Source organism: Adelges cooleyi, unplaced genomic scaffold (genome assembly GCF_023614345.1).
Source record: "Adelges cooleyi isolate 19-005CV unplaced genomic scaffold, UGA_ACOO_1.1 ACOO_flye_CR_arks_rails_tigmint_CR_PRNA_2, whole genome shotgun sequence".
NCBI lineage: Eukaryota > Metazoa > Arthropoda > Insecta > Hemiptera > Adelgidae > Adelges > Adelges cooleyi.
The window spans coordinates 1,489,626-1,510,194 of NW_026095860.1; the positions used below are offsets into that span (position 1 = coordinate 1,489,626).

The 20,569-nt window shown below is 38.4% G+C and overlaps 2 protein-coding genes across 3 annotated transcripts; both read left to right on the plus strand.

Moving 5' to 3' along the window:
• The first annotated feature begins 3,441 nt into the window (after positions 1-3,441).
• LOC126833822 (protein masquerade) lies at positions 3,442-10,851 on the plus strand. Of its 2 annotated transcripts, none has more exons than XM_050565378.1 (8): positions 3,442-3,870; positions 7,011-7,258; positions 7,351-7,408; positions 7,494-8,255; positions 8,326-8,580; positions 8,669-8,930; positions 9,243-9,675; positions 10,366-10,851. In XM_050565378.1, the coding sequence occupies exons 1-8, from the start codon at positions 3,750-3,752 to the stop codon at positions 10,531-10,533; spliced, it is 2,307 nt and encodes a 768-aa protein (XP_050421335.1). In that variant the 5' UTR covers positions 3,442-3,749; the 3' UTR covers positions 10,534-10,851. The 2 variants fall into 2 exon arrangements, with proteins under 2 accessions (XP_050421335.1, XP_050421336.1); XM_050565379.1 differs by having other exon boundaries at positions 8,672-8,930.
• A 1,376-nt stretch (positions 10,852-12,227) lies between these two features.
• LOC126833825 (uncharacterized) lies at positions 12,228-19,880 on the plus strand. Its single transcript, XM_050565383.1, has 8 exons — positions 12,228-12,341; positions 14,218-14,315; positions 15,269-16,028; positions 17,096-17,238; positions 17,301-17,426; positions 17,508-17,599; positions 18,370-18,500; positions 19,692-19,880. The coding sequence occupies exons 1-8, from the start codon at positions 12,265-12,267 to the stop codon at positions 19,708-19,710; spliced, it is 1,446 nt and encodes a 481-aa protein (XP_050421340.1). The 5' UTR covers positions 12,228-12,264; the 3' UTR covers positions 19,711-19,880.
• The last annotated feature ends 689 nt before the right edge of the window (positions 19,881-20,569 follow it).

The following is a 20,569-nucleotide window of genomic DNA, read 5'->3' on the forward strand; positions in this document are numbered from 1 at the left end:
TGGTGACTTCCATTCTTATCACTAGTTAGCAATCTAGTTTATTATAGAGAAAATATCAGCAAAATAAAATAGCAGTGTTATTTAAACCGTTACTGCTACTTCTCTTTACCATCGCTAGAGTACAAGACATGGTAAAAACTCTATATAATATATTCTTACTCTATGATTCGACCGTTGTGGGTGTAAGATTTTGACAGATCTCCCCCTCGTCTCGTCCCTTCCAGTATAATATACGCGTCCGTACAAAAAGAACAGGTTCGCCTGCTAATCGTTTTATAACTACCGCCGCGTGGAGTCGCCCTAAAGTCTAATCAGAGTCGATGGGTTTTTATATTATTATTATTATTTTTTTTTTTTTTTTTAGGAACACCAGCTATTACGGGTCGGATCCGGAATTCGGACGAGAGAGCAGTGGACCCCGAGGCTAATAATATAATGTACACCATCTGAATGAATTTGATATTAAACACACACACACACACAACGCGTTTCTCAGAGAACCCGTTATAAAATCACGACACCAACGAGATGCTTGCTTGTATTTTTTCCCGTCGAAGATGAAACACGTCTTGTACACATTTAGTTTATACATTATTATAATATTATACTGTTCCTCTACCGGTTCCCATGGTCTGTGTGGCATGCGTGTGAGCTAGGTTTTTCTGCGCCTTCCATGTATCCACGTTTGTACCCCCACATATTATATATTTAATATTATTTTACCCGGCCGGAATGATGTCTACACAGCTATCTATACGTACAGCGGATAGTGTGTGTGGTCCTACATTTATTATATTATGTCCTATCATACCTATGGGAACTGTAACGGACGTCGTGTGTCTCGCATATAACCGTTTGTACATTATCATCATGTCCGGCCATTATAATCCGCCATCTCAATGGAATCGAATGCAACATTTGCATTGCATAAAAACATAAATATAACCTCGTTGACGTCTCGGTCACTCTTACAGCCGGTTTCGCCGACATTTGTTAACAACGGAAATAATTCTTATCACTACCTACCTTTTTTTTAGGCCTTCAAAATAGCAAACATTGTTTTAACCACCTTGATGACAAACTATTTTCGTGTCTTCCGATATTGTATTCATTTTGAAAATTTATAAAAACCGAAACGTTAGAAGAAAGTAAAACAAAATGTCAAACAATTCAGAAACTGACAAATTAAATAATACAATCACTTATCAGCTGTTATCACATATGTTGATAACCAATGATAACGTTGGATTCGAGGTAACCGCTTTGGTAACCCAACTAACGTTTTGTTAAATTTAAATGAATTGTTAACGAACATTGTGTTAAGAGTGTGTTTAACAATAGTTGGCGAAACCGGCTGAATGTCTTTTGAATAATCGTCAGCAAACTTCTGTATTTTATTTGCTGGCTCACAACAAACTTAACCTCACAAGTGAACCGGTACATTAGTTACCTAGCCCGTTGACAATGTGGTTTTTCTTTCCACGAGCAATTCATATTGATTCAATAAGAATACAACGACGTCCCGAGCAAAATATGCTACCTAATGTCCTAATTGTAGAAAAAAATAAATGGAATTCGTTGTCACTAAATTCCTTGTGGTTATACAACGGGATGTTCTTATGATACACCTACTAAGACCACAGTTATACGTCACCGAATGATTCACACGAAAGTGAATGTAACTTACGTTTGGTCATCATGTTCTCTCTTCCATGAATGGACTTGACAAAGATTTCAAGCATGACGAATCCATTAGACCTTTATTAAGTAAGTTTAGTCAACATTACGTAACGACGATTTGAGCACGAATGAAATAATTAATTTTACCGGAAATTAAAAATTTAACTATTGTTGGTGATAGTTAAGTAGAAGAATGGAAATGTACGTTGCAATAAATAAAAGATTCTGATTCAACTCGGGAAATGAGACATTAGACGATATTCGAAGGTAAACGTCTTGTTAAATTATATTATAATGTAGATAAAATTAGATACTATTATACAAAAAGAAATCTTTTTACTTCAAACAGAATAAGTCTGGACACCAGGAAAGCACTTATAAAAAGCTTTGTGTGGAGCGTAGCTCTATATGGAGCAGAGACTTGAACAATAATGAAGGCTGAAAAAGCCAGAATAGAAGCCTTTGAAGTATGGTGTTGGAGAAGAACGCTAAACATTTCATAGACAGATAAGATAAAAAATGCTGAGGTTTTCAGGAGAATGAATAGCCAAAAATCAATATGGAATACTCTAAGACTGAGAAGAAAAGCATGGATCGGACACGTAATAAGGAATAGTCCTTGGATAACCACAATAATAGAGGGAAAAATCGAAGGAAAACCTGGAAGAGGAAGGCCTAGAACTGAAGCAGGTGATGGAAGATACCGGAATAGGAACATACTGGGAGCTGAAGAGGATTATAAGTGACAGAGATAAGTGGAGAGAGACATCAATAATCATTTAACCAATGTTCGGATTGAAAAAAAAAATGTAGATTTAGAAACAGATTATGAAAAATAATTAATTCAATTTAAAAACATTGTTGAACATTTTCCACCAGAAAGCAAAAAAAAACATTTATTATTCGAAACACTCATTACACAATATAGAAGTCTCGAGAATCATATTTTATGCTTTACCCTCTTCAAATGCAAACGGCGAAACATGTTTTTTTTGTGTTAAGGTACATAAAAAAACTCTTTGAAACCAACTTATGGAAAAAAGTCATTTTTATCCATACCATAAGTTGTGTATCGAATAAGATTTGGTTAAAAAAAAATGGAGAGAGAAGACTTTGTACAAAAAAAAGATTGCCACAACAAAATGCAGAAAAAGTTAATAGTATCCGCACTTCAAGCAGATACATCAATACACGGATATGTTGATCTGCAATCCAGTGTCTCTAATATATTATCTCTTATCCACTATCTCCATTAATTCACCTCCAAATTTCCTCCATACTCCTCCATAATTGCTCCTCCACATTCCATCCATAATCGGAGATGGGGTTCTTCGATTGGGGCGGCGGATAATGACGACAGCGGCCGAGAACAGGGGAAAAACCCAGTCGATCGCGGCGGCCGTTAAAGTCTCCGCGAGTACAATACCTACGTATACATACCATACATTATATTACATTACAACGACGGTATAATATAATGTCACTGCACTTTCCCTGCACATACCTTCTTCTCCGCCGCCGCCGCCGCCGTAGCCGCTATCGCTTTCGACACGTCTTCGGTGACACGCCGGCATTTCCCGGTGTTGCGTGCCGCCGGTGCACTTCATTATGACCGTACAAGCGATATATTTTTTACATACGGGAACCGAACCGCGGAACCGCGGGACGCGACGGCAGCGGCGGTCGTACGGTAATAAGCGTCTGGGGTGGTGGGGGTCGCCGGGGTACGGCCGGCGTCGCACCGCGCGGAGGCATCGTCGGGCGGGCGGCCGGTCATGTCGTCTCTGGTACGAGCAAACGATTCGCGCGGTCCACCGAGTGTGCACGCACTGTGACCACGCACTGTGTGTAGTTGATGTGTGCCATTGAGCGATCGCAGTGTGATTCACGGGCCATCATCCGGCAGTCGCGGCAACCGTAGAGTACACAGTAGGTATAACCGTATCTATCGGTATCGCGTATCCCGTGTGTGTGTGTGTGTACTGTGTGTACTGTGTGTTGTTTCGTCCAATGTGTTCCCGATGAACGGCCGCCGCCGCTGTTGACCCGACCACGTCGCCGCGCCCGTCATGGCCAGACCGCAGTACCACGGGGCCGCGGTGTCCCTGCTGCTGCTCATGGTTGCGGCGCACCCTACGCCGTTCGCCCGGGCTCAGGACACAGATTCACTGGCCAGCAGCTTTTTTTCAGGTACACGCATTGTGCATTTGTTTTTGATTTGATTGGAAAACCCGCTAAAAAAAAAAAAAAACACGCGCCATTGTCGTTGCTTTTGAGTTTGTTAAATATGATCCATTGATCTCGTTGTACGGGTCACGGTCGTTTCCAGCAGTCTAGCATTATATTAAGATTATATAGCCAAACTGATGAGGACGGCCGTCGGCTGCGTAAGTAAATAATGTCGCGCGATATGGACTTTACACCGTCAGAACGGCGCAACATTCGTCGATCAGTGGCCACGGCGGCGGCGTCGACGACGAAAAAAAAAACCAGGACATAACGGTACCCCGCGGCGGCGACCCGCGCAAACAATCGGTACCATAAGCATTTTGTATAGAAAGCGTTTGACCCCGATCCCCGCGGCCGTCGCCGGTGTAAGAAGGTGGTACCTGCGCGCGTCTCGTGCCGTGCGTGTATGTCGCTGTGCTTTGCCGTCATCGATGCCATCGTTTACCGTACGGTTCGATTGTAGTGTATTATTATTATAGATACGTTATGTCGTTCCCATACGTACCTATACCTCCTGTGTATATTATCATCTCGTTCCTTCCTGCTTCGCGCCCACTTATGGGCCGCGGCCTCGGCGACCTTGCCGGTTACTGACCCCCGTAGACGCCGCGGGCCAAACGCTTTGATCCTTGAGGCGCGCTCGCCACTGAACCGTCGCCACTGGCAGGGTGTGCCATTCATTCAAGGGCAACGGAATGCGTTAAATTTAAAAAAAATGCAAATGATGAGTAAATTTTTACATCAAACTTAGCCTTAGAAAAATAACTTTGCAAGTTGTATAACTAGAAAAACTTTATATTTTTTTCACCTTAAGTCGGCCTATTTAAAATGGTTACTAGATCAATTACTTTGTCAAATATTCCTTATTTTTTACATCATAACAAAATATAACGCTTTCCGTTCCCCTTAAGGTTAAGACACTATGTATTTCTCATGAAATAATTGCAGGATTATTTTCGTTTTTGTTGTTTTACAATATAAATTACTAAATATGTACCCTTTTTTTAAAAGTATTTTCCAGAGCTCTATCAACTTTTAAACAACTTAAACATTTTGTGTTAGGTATCTTAGTATTTTTTTTTTGCAAATTGTCTTAAAAATTAAATATTATTTAACATTATAAGAGTAGTCAATATATTATTTATTTATGTGTATATATATATTTCAATCAAAACTGGTATAAAAAAACGACTAATACCTAATTTTGTTATTTTTTACTATTAAAAATAATTAATTAAATACACACCCATAACGTAGCCCAATAAAAACGGTTTATAAGTTACAAAATTACCCGGCCGAGAAAGTAGCACAACGTTTATTGGGAAAAAAAAATCTATAGAAAATTATAATAATCGAATCGCAATAAATTGTAACGACAGTAAATTGTTTTACATATTTTATAATAATTATATATTCTATTTGTAAAAAAAAAAACGGTATATTATGGTGGAAATGTCGAATTCAGTATAATATGGCGTTAGTTGTTTACATTTGAATGACATGTTAATGTTTTGTTTAACGAAACACTTATACGTCTTATATTTATTTATAATTAAAGTAAAAAAAAAAACCATACAAAAAGAAAGATATTCGGTTACATGCAATGAATAATGCTGTTCAAACGCTAAGAAATGTGTCTTGAAACGAAGATGAACCTGTTTAACCGTCCAAAACCTGTTTTCGGGTGGAATAATAATTGTGCTACTAAGATAAATACCTAAATCATAGCCGACGACTTGTTTAACAACAATAGAACCCGTTAAATTAGATTTAAGTAGATAATTATGACACACCAAAAAAAAAAAAAAAAATACCCCTTGAAAAAATGAATGATGAAATACACTCATCGCCTAGAGTAGAAAAAATACAGTTGGAAAATACAGTTACAAATTACATATTTGTTTTATTTTCCAAACATTTTTTTATTGGATGTACATGTTTTTTTACTTAATAATAGTGTTTGTCGCATTGAAGGTTATCTAGATACAAATTATCTGAATAAAAATGTTTGAACTTATATCAGCTTATCTAGATGATCTTAATTCTTAATACGTCTCATTATCTTATCTAGATAAATAGAACGGTTATCTGAATCTATTGATCTGGGTAGAAATTGATAAGTGAAACCCGGTGATTGTAAAAACCACACTTGTCACACAGAAAGACAAATCTACAAGTGCGGTTTTTGCATTCAATACATTTTCATATGTTAATTTGTGTTGTATGAGCATTTTATGTTACACGTTGTGTCATGTAAGTGATAATTGAACTTTTTAAAATTTTTTAATACATTTTTATTTTCTTAATAATATGTCATTAGACGTTGTTCTATTATAATGTTTGTTATTTTTTCTTTTGTAATATGCCAATTTTATTAGTCAATATTTTTTTAATTTGGGTATTTTTGCAATTTGTTTTATACAAAAAAAATTATATTTTTTATGTAGGTAAAAAATATGTAATTTATCTATTTTGTGTTAAGATGAAATTGTATTTATCTTTATCCAGATAAATGAGTGTGATTAATAATCTAATATCTTATCTATATAAATGAGTGTGATTAATATAATCTAATATCTTATCTATATAAATGAGTGTGATTAATATAATCTAATATCTCATCTAGATAAATGAGTGTGATTAATTAAATTATCCGTCATCTTATCTAGATAATAATTGTTGAGTTATCTTTTCGCAACGCCGCAGTTGCGCGTTATTACGTTGGGCGCCTAAAAAGTGGGCGCATCGCAGTAACGGACCGGACGATACGACGACGGTGGTGATCAAAAAAAGTTTGCGACGCATACGCGGTACCGTTACTGAAGAAACGCGCGCGCTCCGTCTAGGACCGTTATGGCCGCTCGTGTATAATATTATACGGGCGTTGTACACTACATACACGTATATTTTTTATCATGTATAATACGCACGTATAGTAATATATGCGCGGGAACATTGGCGCGTGACCCCGATACCTATTTAACGCCTCATAGTGCCTAATTATAGTATAATAATAATAAAACAGTTTTATTGTTATCGCATTATTATTAATACTTTGCTGCCGCCTAGACTCATAATAATAACACATGTCTCGCGTACAGGATTGTTGGACACCATCACCAGCACGGCGAACAGCCAAGATTGTCCGGGCGTTTGCGTGCACACGTTGGCCACGCTCATATGCTACGAAGTGCTGGAAAACGTCAAGTGTCCAAGCCCGTCCATGAGGTGTTGCGTGGAACAGTCGCCGTTGCCCGTCAACGGCACGTCCAACGTTACGGCCGCCAACAAGGTGGATCAGACGCCGGCCACCACCGCGGCGTCCACACCGTCCAGGCCGTCTTCACAAGTGAGTCTTCACACACACGGCGACGGATTTTGTCGTAAGCTCTTACGGAACTTTACCCGGTGCTGACAGTATTTTTTTTTCTCCCGTCATAGGCCTCCAACAACAACAGTCAACGGCCGGCGACCACCGCGTCGTCCAACGATAATCCGGGTAAGAATACAAAAACGGGAACGGGTAATATGTTATATGTAATATATTGAGGGGAAAAATTGTAATATCTTTGTCGTCTGTTCAGTTATCACGTGCCCGGGAGTCTGCGTGGCCGAGAGGATAGCAGACTATTGCGAGGCCGTGTTAAACGTGACCGAAATGTGCAAGACGGGACTGAGGTGTTGCGTGTCCAAGGATGCGTTCTTGGGCGCCGAACACTTGGTCGTGTTGGACAGGAATTCCACGCGGATCAGCGTGACCACATCGCCGCACCGAACGCCGGCGGCCACTACGCCGACGCCGACGACCACCACGTTGGCCACGACCACGGGACAGGCGGCTCCGGCGGGCAGCAAACAGTGTCGGGGCGAGTGCGTCAGCGGACTGTTCGCGCTGTTCTGCGACGACGTCGACTCGGACGCGTACTGCCCCGGCGAGGACAGCAGCTGTTGCGTTACCGCGCCGGTGACGGATGGGGCCGGCGGCGCGTCTCAAGCGTCCCCGCTCCCGGCGTCCAGGCCGGCGTCCCGGCCGCCCGCCACTACCACCCAGGCGCCGGCCGTCCACAACGGACCCAAGTGCCCGGGCTTCTGTCTGCTCAACCTGATGGCCGCGTTCTGCGAAAGGCCGTCGGTGCTCGTGCCGAACACGTCCACGTGCAAACGCGGCTCGGTGTGTTGCGACAACACAAAAGCCGCCGCCGCTCCGCCGGCCGCCGCTCAAAAGCCTAGGCCGCGTCCACCCGCACCCACCACGACCACTACTTCCATGCCGCCGCCGCCACCCGACGGCCGGCCCGAGTGTCCCGGATCATGTATTGTCCCTTACTTGTCTTTCACGTGCTTCAGTAAGTACACAATTATTAAGATATTCGGTTAAACGTGTCACGTCAATCGTCCTCCACTTCCTTATCACAGGAAACGCCGAAATGACGGACGTGTTCAAATGCCGGAAGCCGGGAACGCAGTGTTGCGCTTCCAAAAGTCAAATACGCGAAGTGGTCGAGCAAAAAACCGGTGTAACTGGCCAAGGTGCCGCCAGCCACATGGTCGGCGGACCACCGCCGTCCACGCCGCAGAACTACGGCGGTTACACGCACAGGAACGACACTGTTCCGTCGTCGTTCAGACCCCACGTGCCCAGTTCGTTGGCAGTGTACCCTCCACCCTTGGGTTAGTATCCGGTAGTAAACAAACAACTACCAAAGTAAAAATGTAGATTTATCAAGAAAATCTGTCATGATCGATTTTGTTTGCACAGAAGAATACCAGCCCAACCTGACGGTGTCCACGTTGACCACGTCCAGCCCGGTGCCCGCGAAACCGGCCACGTACAGCAAGTACGTGTGCGGCGTAAAGGGAACGGCCAGGACGAGGACGTCCAAGGTGGTCGGCGGCGAGGACGCCGAAGCCAACGAATGGTGTTGGCAAGTGGCGCTGATCAATTCGCTCAATCAATACCTGTGCGGCGGTGCTCTGATAGGCACCCAATGGGTGTTGACGGCCGCTCATTGCGTGACCAAGTAAGTCAATCCGGTTAATAAAACCCCCTTGTTCATACGACGGAAAGCTTTTTATTAAAGTTTACACGTCGTGTCAAACAGCAATTCCGCTAAATCGTGTTCGTGACTTTCCACACAGTTGTCACTCATTTGTAAAATTATCAAATTATCATAACTCGTTGCGAAATTCGCGTTTCTTTGTTTTTCACTTCACGGGTCTAAGACCGCGAGACCGACCGGACTTCCGGCGGTAGCAATTTGTTTGTTTGGCATAACCCGTTGCGCGATTCCGCAGCATTGTGTGATTGTTGAACTGATCTTTTTGTTTTCCAGCATCGTACGGTCCGGCGACGCTATCTACGTGCGCGTCGGCGACCACGACCTGACCAGGAAGTACGGAAGTCCCGGTGCACAGACCCTGCGTGTGGCCACCACGTACATCCACCACAACCACAATTCGCAGACGCTCGACAACGACATAGCTTTGCTCAAGCTGCACGGCCAGGCCGAACTCAAGGACGGCGTGTGCCTGGTGTGCTTGCCGGCCAGGGGCGTCAGCCACGCGGCCGGCAAACGGTGCACGGTCACCGGTTACGGGTACATGGGCGAGGCCGGTCCCATACCACTGCGCATTAGGGAGGCCGAGATACCGGTAGTCAGCGACGCCGAGTGCATACGCAAGATCAACGCGGTCACCGAAAAGATATTCATATTGCCGGCCAGTAGCTTTTGCGCTGGCGGAGAATCAGGCAACGACGCTTGTCAGGTACACGACTCGGTTGTAAAGCCTAACCTAACCTAACCTAACCTAACCTGGTAACTCGAGGAATGACAATCAGCTGGATTGAAAGCTCGATTGATGACCGATGAATGCCACGTGCATATCGTTTATAGTCAATCAACAATGACATTCCTTACATATGATAGTCAATCTTCGTCATTAGTGTATGGCCCTCTTTAAGTAGGCAGTTAAGTGAGGTTAGGTTTAGTTTTTAGAAGGAATAAATTACCGTTTGCAGTTTGAACAGCTGAAATGCCATGCAAATCTTCATTCCTACTCTCTTCTCTGTCCGCCAGTGGGTTAGGCAATATTATTCTTGTATATTCTTACACGGTTTGATAACTTCCTTATGCCTTATCCTCTCAAACTATGATCTCTTTTACCAATTATTATCACATCACTTTCCTCACTATTTTCCCAACTCATCTCAATGTATTGACTCTGCTGCTATCAGCACAACTTCCAAAGCTACACATTCCTATCTGAATTAGTCATCCATCGCATCATTTCAACTACTACCGTTTGCCTTTCCAAAACTAACCTTGTTGTCTCATAAAATACCTGTTATCTCATTCGATCACTTTAGTACTATTCGACACAATCTATTCTTTAATTTCTCTATGGTTACTTGTACAAAAATACCAAATTACAAAAACTATTTTTTACTTTTTACAGGGAGACGGTGGCGGACCTTTGGTGTGTCAAGACGATGGATTTTTCGAATTGGCCGGACTCGTTTCTTGGGGCTTTGGATGCGGCAGAATAGACGTGCCGGGCGTGTACGTCAAAGTGTCGTCGTTCATCGGATGGATCAACCAGATAATAAGCGTCAACAATTTATGATTATCGCCACAGCAACAGAAATATTATAACACTCAATGTGAAACTTGTCTAAATTGATTTAAAAATTATTGTTTATTTATTTATTTATTTATTTATACACTATTTTTTTTTTTGTACATTATTTTCGATACTTGAATTTAATAACGCGCATAACATTGACGTTATTGTGAATTTATATTGTAGAAAGAACACGAGATAATAATATTATGTCGTGAACGAACATGCATATCCGCTTGATCGTTCATTTTTTTTGTAGAAAAAAATATTTTTTCCAAAAGAAACAACAACGATAAATACAGGGAGATTCATTACACAAAATCGTACCATTCATCAATCTTATTTTCGTTAGTTATAAGACACTCGTTTTCTTTTGAAATAATTATTGATAATTTTGTAGCTTTCTGATGACACTTAGTGAAAAATATTTGACAATTGTCTAATATAGTATGACAATATAAGCTAAGGTGTCTCCAAAAAGTATAAAATTGCTATTACTTGAAGAATAAAACGAGTGTCTTATCCTTAATGGATCACTCTGTATATATATATATATATATAGATAAATTTTTGCCACTATTTGTTAGCTAATACTAAACTCATTAAGTTGATACCATAAAAACTACAGCTATACTCTGCAATAATACTAGATTATGATAATCTAGTAAAAATATAAACATTCTAGGGGTATCACACTATGGTTTAAACTTGAAATTTATTCTTTACAAAAAAAAATTGCCATTGCGAAACAACCAAGTGCAACGACTTTAAGGTAGCTTTTGTAACAAAAAAAAAAGTACTGAGAAAATTAAAAAAAAGGTCCACCGACAAACCACAATCGTGTAAAGTTTTTGTGATAAATGTAAAGTTCAAAATATGTTTATTGAAAGTATTTTACAATTACTTTTTGGCCAGAAAGTCAGGCTTATAAAATATCCTGTACAAAGCAAATTGTTTATAATCCTTTATGGTTTTAACGTTAAATAACGGTGCTCTAAAACTAAGAAAAACAAAAATGTAATTAATACCAAAATTGTATTGACTACGCTTCAGACACAGTAGATACTTAGACCTATAAATGTTGACCTACCTAACAAATACCGTAAACTCTTTCCCCTAAAAGGTCGGAAACGTTTTTTATTTCAATTTTTAGATCTGCAGGCCTGCTGATTACATTGTAGGTAGATCTAGAATGGAGCCAATGCATAGAGGGTGTTTCATTGAGGTCAAGACACTCATTTTCTCCTAAAATAATTGAAATTTTGTGGGTTTTTTTTCAAAACATTTTTGTTTTTTGTTATTTTACATAGTTATATACTACTACTAAATATACATTACCTTTTTAATGCATTCCAGAGCTTTTCCACAAACTCAACAGGGTAGATATTTTTTCTTTATTTCTATTTTTCCAGTGTAGTTTTAGGGTTTATGGTCTGGAAATTAGACTCGAGATAGAATACTAGACTATGATGGTATTTTTTTTTTTTTTTTTTAGGATAATCGACTAAACAGCTTTAGAATTTTCAATCACACGCTAGTAGGTCGGTCACGGACAACAAAATATGTATAATAATAATAATTATAATCGGATTTAAGACGCCCGGCACGTCTGGAACTGTGATGGATTGGTAAAAGTGGCAGGGGAAGTTGAACGGAACAAGAATGGGGGTTCATCACGATAATATTACTATAAACCAGTCGATAGTCTGTTGGTAAACATTCATCAATATTATTATGGCAACCCGTTGGTGTAGAAATAATATGTCCCCAAGATTGTCGTGGACGCGTCCAGCAATGGCGTCGGATAAAAGGTAGGTGTAGATTTACTTGTTTACTTTATTTCAAATTACCATACTTAAAGTCTCCAAAGTTTCCATAAATTCAACAACTTTTTGTAAATAATTGCGTTTTCATTTCCCCATCAACTACCACATTGAATTATCGTTAATTTCGTGCCACGTTTTGGTGTCGACTATAAGAGAACTCAAAATTTTGGGTTCAGGTATTATCGTCAATTTTATCACTATATGTTGTTCTCTGTGAAAAATTCCATCGAGTTTGGATCAAGTCACAAATGCCATATGCATATTCATTAACTTTGTTTTGAGATTTGAATACTATACTTTAGTTGCAAGTTCTTGTGTGCATTTTATAGCACAATATTAAGACGTGTCAATCATTTACCAATTGTAGAAATTATAATAATTTTACCATGAAGAGTGCACAGTGATAGAAATGACAATTTGATAGGAATAAGTTTAAATGACTCAACTTGGGACCGTTTAATGTTCATTTGGCTGTTTGTAGGTGACATGAATATTGTTAAACAATGGAAACAAACATGCAGAGCACACTTTGCATGTACTCTTTAGGACAAAAGAATCTTTAATTATTTGGAATTTGGAACGTTTTTTAAGACCTTGACCTACAAGGTTCTTCGATCTCGACGTGTGTGTTTGACCGACTCGATTTCCAATTAGAAAAATCCATGTGGATATTTCGGTTTTTTAAGCATAGGTGCCATTTTTATACTAAAACAAAATCGGACAGTAGCTATCCAGTCAAAAACTATTAGACTTTGTGAAAATTAATTTTGTCATACTTTAATCGGTTAACCCGAATTGGATTTATTTTTCAACAGTACAACACAATCGCCATGTTAGGTTAGGTTTTAAGGGGTTTTACATGCAATATTTAAGAAAAATAGAGTTATCAAAAATGTCTACCTTGTTAATTTATTTTCAGGTCAGGTTTGGTTAGGTTTAGTTAGGTTAGGTTAGGTTTGGTTAGGTTTGGTTAGGTTAGGTTAAGTTAGATTTGGTTAGGTTTACACGAAGGGAAAAAAAAAGAAAAAAAGTTAGGTTTTAATACATTTTAACCTTTATAGTCATGAATGGAATTTAACTTCATTTGCAATATTCAATTTTAAGGGGATTGCATTAAAACCAATATGCATAATGTAAAGACAAAAAGTAGACTTCGTCCTATATACATGACACAAAGTCGCTGAGAGGGTAAAGAATAATAATTAACATGAACATAATATATACACGGAAACCGAATACCTACTTAAGACACATAAAGACAAAAACCGGAATACATTACATTGTGCGCGAGACATATTGTACTTCTCTTATTTATTGTTCGCCGCCCGGTTTTTCGCCACTCATCTCAATGACAATCACACGAGTCGTACAATACAGACAAGGCCTGACCGGGTTCAATGTTAGTGTCATCTTCGGTGTGCATACCTATCACACATATGCAAATCGGTTCGGCCCTACAATTTGCAAATACACACACCACACATAATATTGTAGGTCAACCGTTGTTGTGTCTTGGGTCATAGAACTTGGCCACGCGAGCACTACATTAACACAATAATAATAAAATTAAACTTACGGTACTCGACCGGTACGTGTGACCGCAACAGACAAACGGCATAGACCAAGACCAATGCTAATAAGATATGTATGCCGGCCGCGTGCGGGTGTGTCTTCGGCGATGATTATTTATTTTTTTTCTCGGTTTTGTCTTAGTATTTTTTTTTTTTTTAAAACGACCCAGCACTTTGCCCGCAGACGTTTCACCGACCTGTCACTTGTTCGCCTTGGCCTTTACCTGCTGCACGCGGCTCCGAATCGTCTTGTTGTACATCTTATATAAGTCTTTAATTTTTTATTCTAGAGCTTTCGCCGCAACCGTAGCCATGCTTGTGCTATTGAAAATGATGTGCTTGGTCACCTCGTTGCCGGCTTCCATGAGTATGCCGCTTGTCGACCCGGGTAAGTGTCATAGCAAAGATTATACTATTAACTTTGAGATAATTGAAAAGTTATCTCCAATTATTATGAGATCCAACAGAACGACAGGCTAATTTCGGATTAGTTTCAAATTTGTATGAAGTATTATTCAGACACGGTATTATCAATGACAAAAACCATAACTGAATGGTAACTTAATAGGCCAACCATTTAAAAAGTTCACCCTTCCACTTCTAAATACCCAACATATTTTCAAACTTAGAATTGCGGCACTTTTTCTAAAAAAACAGTCAAGTTAGTTCAAATCTATATTGACAAACAAAAAAGGGGTGGAAACTTTATCTTTATTTCGTTTTATTAGGGCTTAAGGTCTGAATACTAGACCTAAAGTAATTATTCTAGAATGGGACTATAAAATGTTTAATTTTCTTAAAAATCTGCAGTCAAACTTTTTTTATATTAAGGAAACATGTCTAAAAAAAAAGGGTAAAAAATCACATTTTGTAGTAAATTTTTAGGTTGCTATGTGTGATTGAATCAACAGTCAACAGGTATTTGAAAATATAATCATCAGGTACAATGCTTTTATCTAAATTTGTATAATATCTACCATAACGGATTTACATGGAAGGCTTTATTTGACAGTTTTTGAAGTTTTTATCACTTTTAGTAATGATAATTCATCATGCTGGATTTTTATATTCCTTTGCTTAAGATGCAACGCCGCTTATCTCATTTGTCTCGGCTTTTCGGTAGAGCAACAAAATCAGATTCAATTACCTACCGTTCAAAAAAAATATTATCAATCAGTTATTCTAATATAGCGTTATCAATTGACCTTATCACAAATCCGAGCCCGCCAGTCGTGCCAACAGTGTGGCCAACTTGATTTGGCCAAAACACGAGATATTACGATAGGTGTTGCGTTTTGAGCGACGATATTTCACATATGTTTACTTACCCATTCGTTTCAGGACTGTTCGTCATATCTGGCGTGAAAACTTGCGGTAACAACAGCGGTTATTGTCTTTTGGGACCGGACTGCACGACTGACGACGATTTCTTACCGGATTCGACCGGACACTGCGAAGGACTTAAGCGCGCGTTCACACCAAGCGCCTCTTTTTCTTGCTGCAAGTTCAACAACAGGACCACCGTAGCCGTGCCGGCAATCGACGGGGAAACGGCGGTGGCTTTTGACGGCACCACCACCAACAGGAATATAAGAAACGTTTGGCAAGTAGACGTGGACCCGGCCAAGGTGGACGTAGATCAGTTGGCAAAACTGCATCACATCGAGACGGTGGTGAAAACCATCGTGGAACAGCTCATAAACGAAACGGCCAATCAGCTGAAACACAAAGGCGCCAACAAGGAAAGCACGGCCATCGCGGATAGTGACAACGGCAGAACCGAAAATTTGGCGATGGAAGCCGCCGCCGACGAGACGAACGAAGACGCTGTGGTCGTTGATTCGTCCGGGGAAGAGGAAACGCCGACAACCGAAAAACCGGAACCGGAAATGACCGTGACCGACCTGGAATTAAAAGCCGAACCCGTCGACACGGCACAAGACGAGGATTCCATGGACGAAGACGAGTACAAGGCGGGTAAGGACATTTGCAAGAAAACGTGCAAGAGTGAAATCACGTTTGCCACGGGCAAGAGACCGATTTGCTACGGAACGCTCATAGACGACATATGGATACTTACCTCGGCCACTTGTGCTTCCAGGTAAGTTTAAGCGAAACCCGACAGAGTGGGTTCGAAGCATTGGGTAAAAATATATACAGCCGATTTCACCGACATTTGTTAAGTTAATTAGCCGAAATCAGCTTATTAAAAAGTTAATTGGCATGTCTAAGTGCCACAGATCGAAATATACATTACCAATTGAAGTTTGATTATAAAACGATAATATTATCACTTATCAGTTATCACATTTCGTGATAACCAATGAGAACGTTGGAATCGAGGTAACCGCTTTGGTAACTCAACTAACATTTTGTTAACTTAACAAATGGAATTTAATAATAATATTGTTATGGTGAAACTTGCTTAATTTAACCAGATGTTAAATTCAAATGAACTGTTAACTAACATTATGTTAAGAGTGTATTTACTAATACTTGGTGAAACCGGCTGATTGAGTTTTAACGTCATACTGTTATGATAACATACTATACTCATCAACTAAGTCATCTAAAAGGCGAGCGACAGTGTGACCACATTGAATAAAAACAATAACTTTTTCATTAGTAGTTAAACACTGTGCAGTATAATCGTTATCAGCCACACAGATCAATAGATAAATTCAAATTCTATATGATAATGTGATAAGTAGTGAAACAAATTTAAAACAATATGTACTAGAGAATTGATATTTCGTCATTGTGGTCACACTGAAGCTCGTCTTTTCGCTTACTTCATAATATCTTACATAATATTGTACTAAACTTGAAACGATATTTTAAAAGTTTAATCTTGGGAAACGTTAAAAAAATTATCTTTTCGAATTTTTGTCTTGCTACTTTGCTCAACGCCTATCATTTTTTTTGTTTAATTTAAGAGCTTTTCAATAAGGAACGACGTTAAGAAAGCTAAAAAGTTGACGAACTATGAGATCCAATCAGATGACAGGCTAATTTTCTTTGACCTGATCAGAGGTTCCTTAAAATATTTTGAAAAAAAGTTGTAAAGATGTAAATGGCTTTAGATAACTTTACATTGAGGAAGATAGATTCTCCGATAGAATAATTTTGTTTTCACTGTTACTCTACACTTCAACTTGTGTCGTACAGGATACACAAGGCGGATATGAGAAAAGTTTTAGTCAGCCGCAAAAGCTCAACTGGCGTGCAAGGTCTTGGTATATCGAATATATTGGTGCACGAAGACTTCAAATCGCCGGCCATTAAAAATGCTCCTGACCACAACGACTTGGGTAAGGTCTATCACCGATCTCCGCGGCCGGCAAAATTGTTCAAAGTTATTTTTTTATTGCAGCTCTGGTAAGTCTGACGGTACCGATATTGGACGGAGGTTGTTCGCCGTGCTTGCAGAGGAGTAACGTCACCACTCAAATGTGTAAAAATTTCCAAGGCACAATCGTCAAGAACACGGTGAAAAACGGTAATAGAGACAAATCAGAATCGGCAGTTTAACGGTAGAGGGAAACCCCCATAGAATACAATAGAATAATTATGTTTTTAGCCGAAAACTGCGAAGATCGATTGCAAATGAAAAAATTCATCAACAGCCATTACTACGTGTTGCCGTGCAACCGGTGGAGAATGCAATATAACGTGAGTCCGTGCTAGTTTTTGGTATCTACCACAGCCGTAATGTTCTTGAGTTATAATTAAATCATAGAATAAAAATATATATAATACACAGCTGTAACGTCATAATAAAATGTCTTGTACTCGGCAACGAAGTAATCGAAAAGGCCAGCGACAGTGTGACCACTTTAAATGAAAAAAAATTAAATGTTTTTTTATAGGTTGGCAAACACTGAACCGTTCAATTCCTATCGACTATAAAGATTAATAGATAAATTAGAATGTCGTATGATGATGTTTTTATCGCATGGTTGCAAAAAAGAAGCAAATTAAAAAAAAAGTATATACCAGACAAATGCAATTTCGACATTCTGGTCACACTGCAGCTCGCCTTATTGCTTACTTCATATTATTTGATTTATTGTGATCCTCCGAGTTAAACGTTATTATTATGTAAATGTTTATTGTGTTAGGAAAATTATAACGTATAAGACAATTATCCTAAAGAAATATCTATAGAAATCATTGTAAGGGCATAGATGTGTTTAAAAGTAAAAAGAGACTTGTTCAAACAAATTTGAAACTAATTTAAATATTAAAAAATATACGTTTATACCTTTGCTGTACTTAAAGTAGATCAGAGTTTTTTTTTTCAATTATATTTTATAACTTCATAGAGATTTTGTAATTATTATATGATTATTTAAAATTGATTAATCTAATCATTGTTAAATCGCTTTCGTTTTTAATAAAACAATATTGTCGATTTCTGACCTATTTGTGTGTATTTGCAGAAGGAAGGTCATCTCGGAAGTGGACTTTGGTGTAACGGCATACTAGCCGGTGTACAAACGGGCGTTGGCGTAGGGTCGTTGATTTACACACCAGTGAACGAACACAACGCTTGGATATCCGATAACAGAAGGTAAATATTATATATTGTCAAGAGTTTAAGGGCACCATAAATACCTTTGTTGACATTTTATGTCTTTTTATTGGCACACAACCGGAAAAATCGACGGTTAAAAACCTAACGAAAATTTCTGATGATTTATCTGATAAGATAGAGAGTAAGAGATAAGAAGATAAGAGATAAAATGTCTCCCGTGGTTGCGGACTCGTTTGCAAGCTGTTGTAAAGGGATGGGAATGGGGATTTTTATGATTTATCTGGCAGTTGATATCCTATACTTGTTATTATTTAAACACTGATATCCAAACGTAAGGTACTTGAATTTAAATATAAATGGAACCGACGGATGGAAAAAACGCTGATCAGAACTTGCATACACACCGAATTTGTGTGTAAACTAACTAAATATTTAAACGATGTAGAGTTTTTGAATATTAGAAAAATGTTTAGGTATATCTAAAAGACATTTTCTAGTTTTCTTTTAGAGAAGTTAAATAATTCTGATATTGTCAACGACAAAAGAAATTAATTTATATTTAGTTGGGTAATTTATTTTTTATATTAGTTAAGTGGATATTTTATAAAATTCAAGACAAATTTATTAATAATATATAATGTATTATTACTGATTAGCTTGAGCATAATGGCAATTTAATTTTTAACATTCAACAAATTAAAAATAAAATAAAACACTGCCATAGTTTTAACATGTGTTATAATAACATGTACCTACTCAGCAACGATGTAATCAAAACGACGAGCGACAGTGTGACCACTTAAAATAAAAATAAATACTTTTTCTATAGGTTGTTAAACACCGAACCGTCTAATTCTTATCGGCTATAATGGTTAATAGATAAATTAAAATTTCGTATGATAATATTAATGCCAATGTTTTGTATCGCATGGTTGCAGTAGTGAAGAAACTAATTATAACGATTTACCAGATAAATATAATTTCGCCATTCTGGTCACACTGTACCTCGCCCTTTTGCTTACTTCATAATATCTTACTTATTGCGACCCCCTGAATTGATCAGAAGAAAGTATTTATTTTATGTCGACCTTTTACCTATACTAATATTTTCTGTATCTAAATCTTATAATATTGTAACAGTGTTTAAATAAAACTCTGTGTCTGTGATTTCCACTCGAGTTGTGCTGTTAAGTAAACCTAATTATTTTTTTTTTTTTTCTATTTCAGGAACGAAGAAAGAAAGTAAACTACATAATATTGTGCTAATCACGCGTTAATCGCGTGCACCAAAAGACTGTGCTGTTATTAGAACGTCGAATGTATATTTATATATTTTGTGTATCGGTATAAGATGTAAAGTTTGTATTTTTTAATACCTCGAGTATTTTTTTAATTTTTTTTTTTTTTATAATATCCTTGTGTTAATATTTATAATAAATACGTTTTCGAGTTACTGTACAATATTATAATGATTCATCAGCTGTTGTTCGAGAGAGCCGTCGCTCATCTACTGAACCCCCGAAGAGGGTGGATAACAAAACAAAGAAGTTACATATTTTGGTTTATAAAAAATATATATACAGGGTGATACGTTTAGGACAAAACGCAGGTTTTCCCCTTAAAATAGCCATAATTTTGTAGTTTTTCTTTATGGAAACCCTTTAGTCTTGTGGTGTTTTACAATACTACATAGCATTCAAATGTTTGCCTTTTGTTCAACGTTCGAACCTTTAATGGAAACGTATAGACACATAACAGTATTTTTAGGTCAAGAACATTTTTTTGCTGTACTCATCAAATCAGCAATTATTCACAACTGGCTGGTCGACCAGTCAACATCTTCAGGAAGTTAATTAATTGCATAGGATGTGAAATATTTCAAGAAAAAACACGTGTCTAGTACTTAATCCTCTCTCTCACCCTGTATACGTTCAAGAACAATGGCTTAGCTGACAGGTTAGTCTCCTTTAAAAACAGGTAGAGGTACCTCTACTTGGGGCATTCTCGACACGGACATTATAAGGGTTGTACTACAAGGTCATGTACGAGCAACGCAGAGTAAAAAGGATATTTTTGAATAATATTAACAGATATATATTACAGAT

What these genes read in the sequence shown, in the direction of transcription:
- LOC126833822 (XM_050565378.1), top strand. Translation starts at nt 3,750, where the DNA reads ATGGCCAGACCGCAGTACCACGGGGCCGCGGTGTCCCTGCTGCTGCTC. An exon ending in AGTGTACCCTCCACCCTTGG is followed by an intron (nt 8,581 to 8,668) that starts GTTAGTATCCGG and finishes TTGTTTGCACAG; the next exon opens with AAGAATACCAGCCCAACCTG. An exon ending in CAGGCAACGACGCTTGTCAG is followed by an intron (nt 9,676 to 10,365) that starts GTACACGACTCG and finishes TACTTTTTACAG; the next exon opens with GGAGACGGTGGCGGACCTTT.
- LOC126833825 (XM_050565383.1), top strand. Translation starts at nt 12,265, where the DNA reads ATGGCAACCCGTTGGTGTAGAAATAATATGTCCCCAAGATTGTCGTGG. An exon ending in GCAATGGCGTCGGATAAAAG is followed by an intron (nt 12,342 to 14,217) that starts GTAGGTGTAGAT and finishes TTTTTATTCTAG; the next exon opens with AGCTTTCGCCGCAACCGTAG. An exon ending in CAAGAACACGGTGAAAAACG is followed by an intron (nt 17,427 to 17,507) that starts GTAATAGAGACA and finishes TTATGTTTTTAG; the next exon opens with CCGAAAACTGCGAAGATCGA.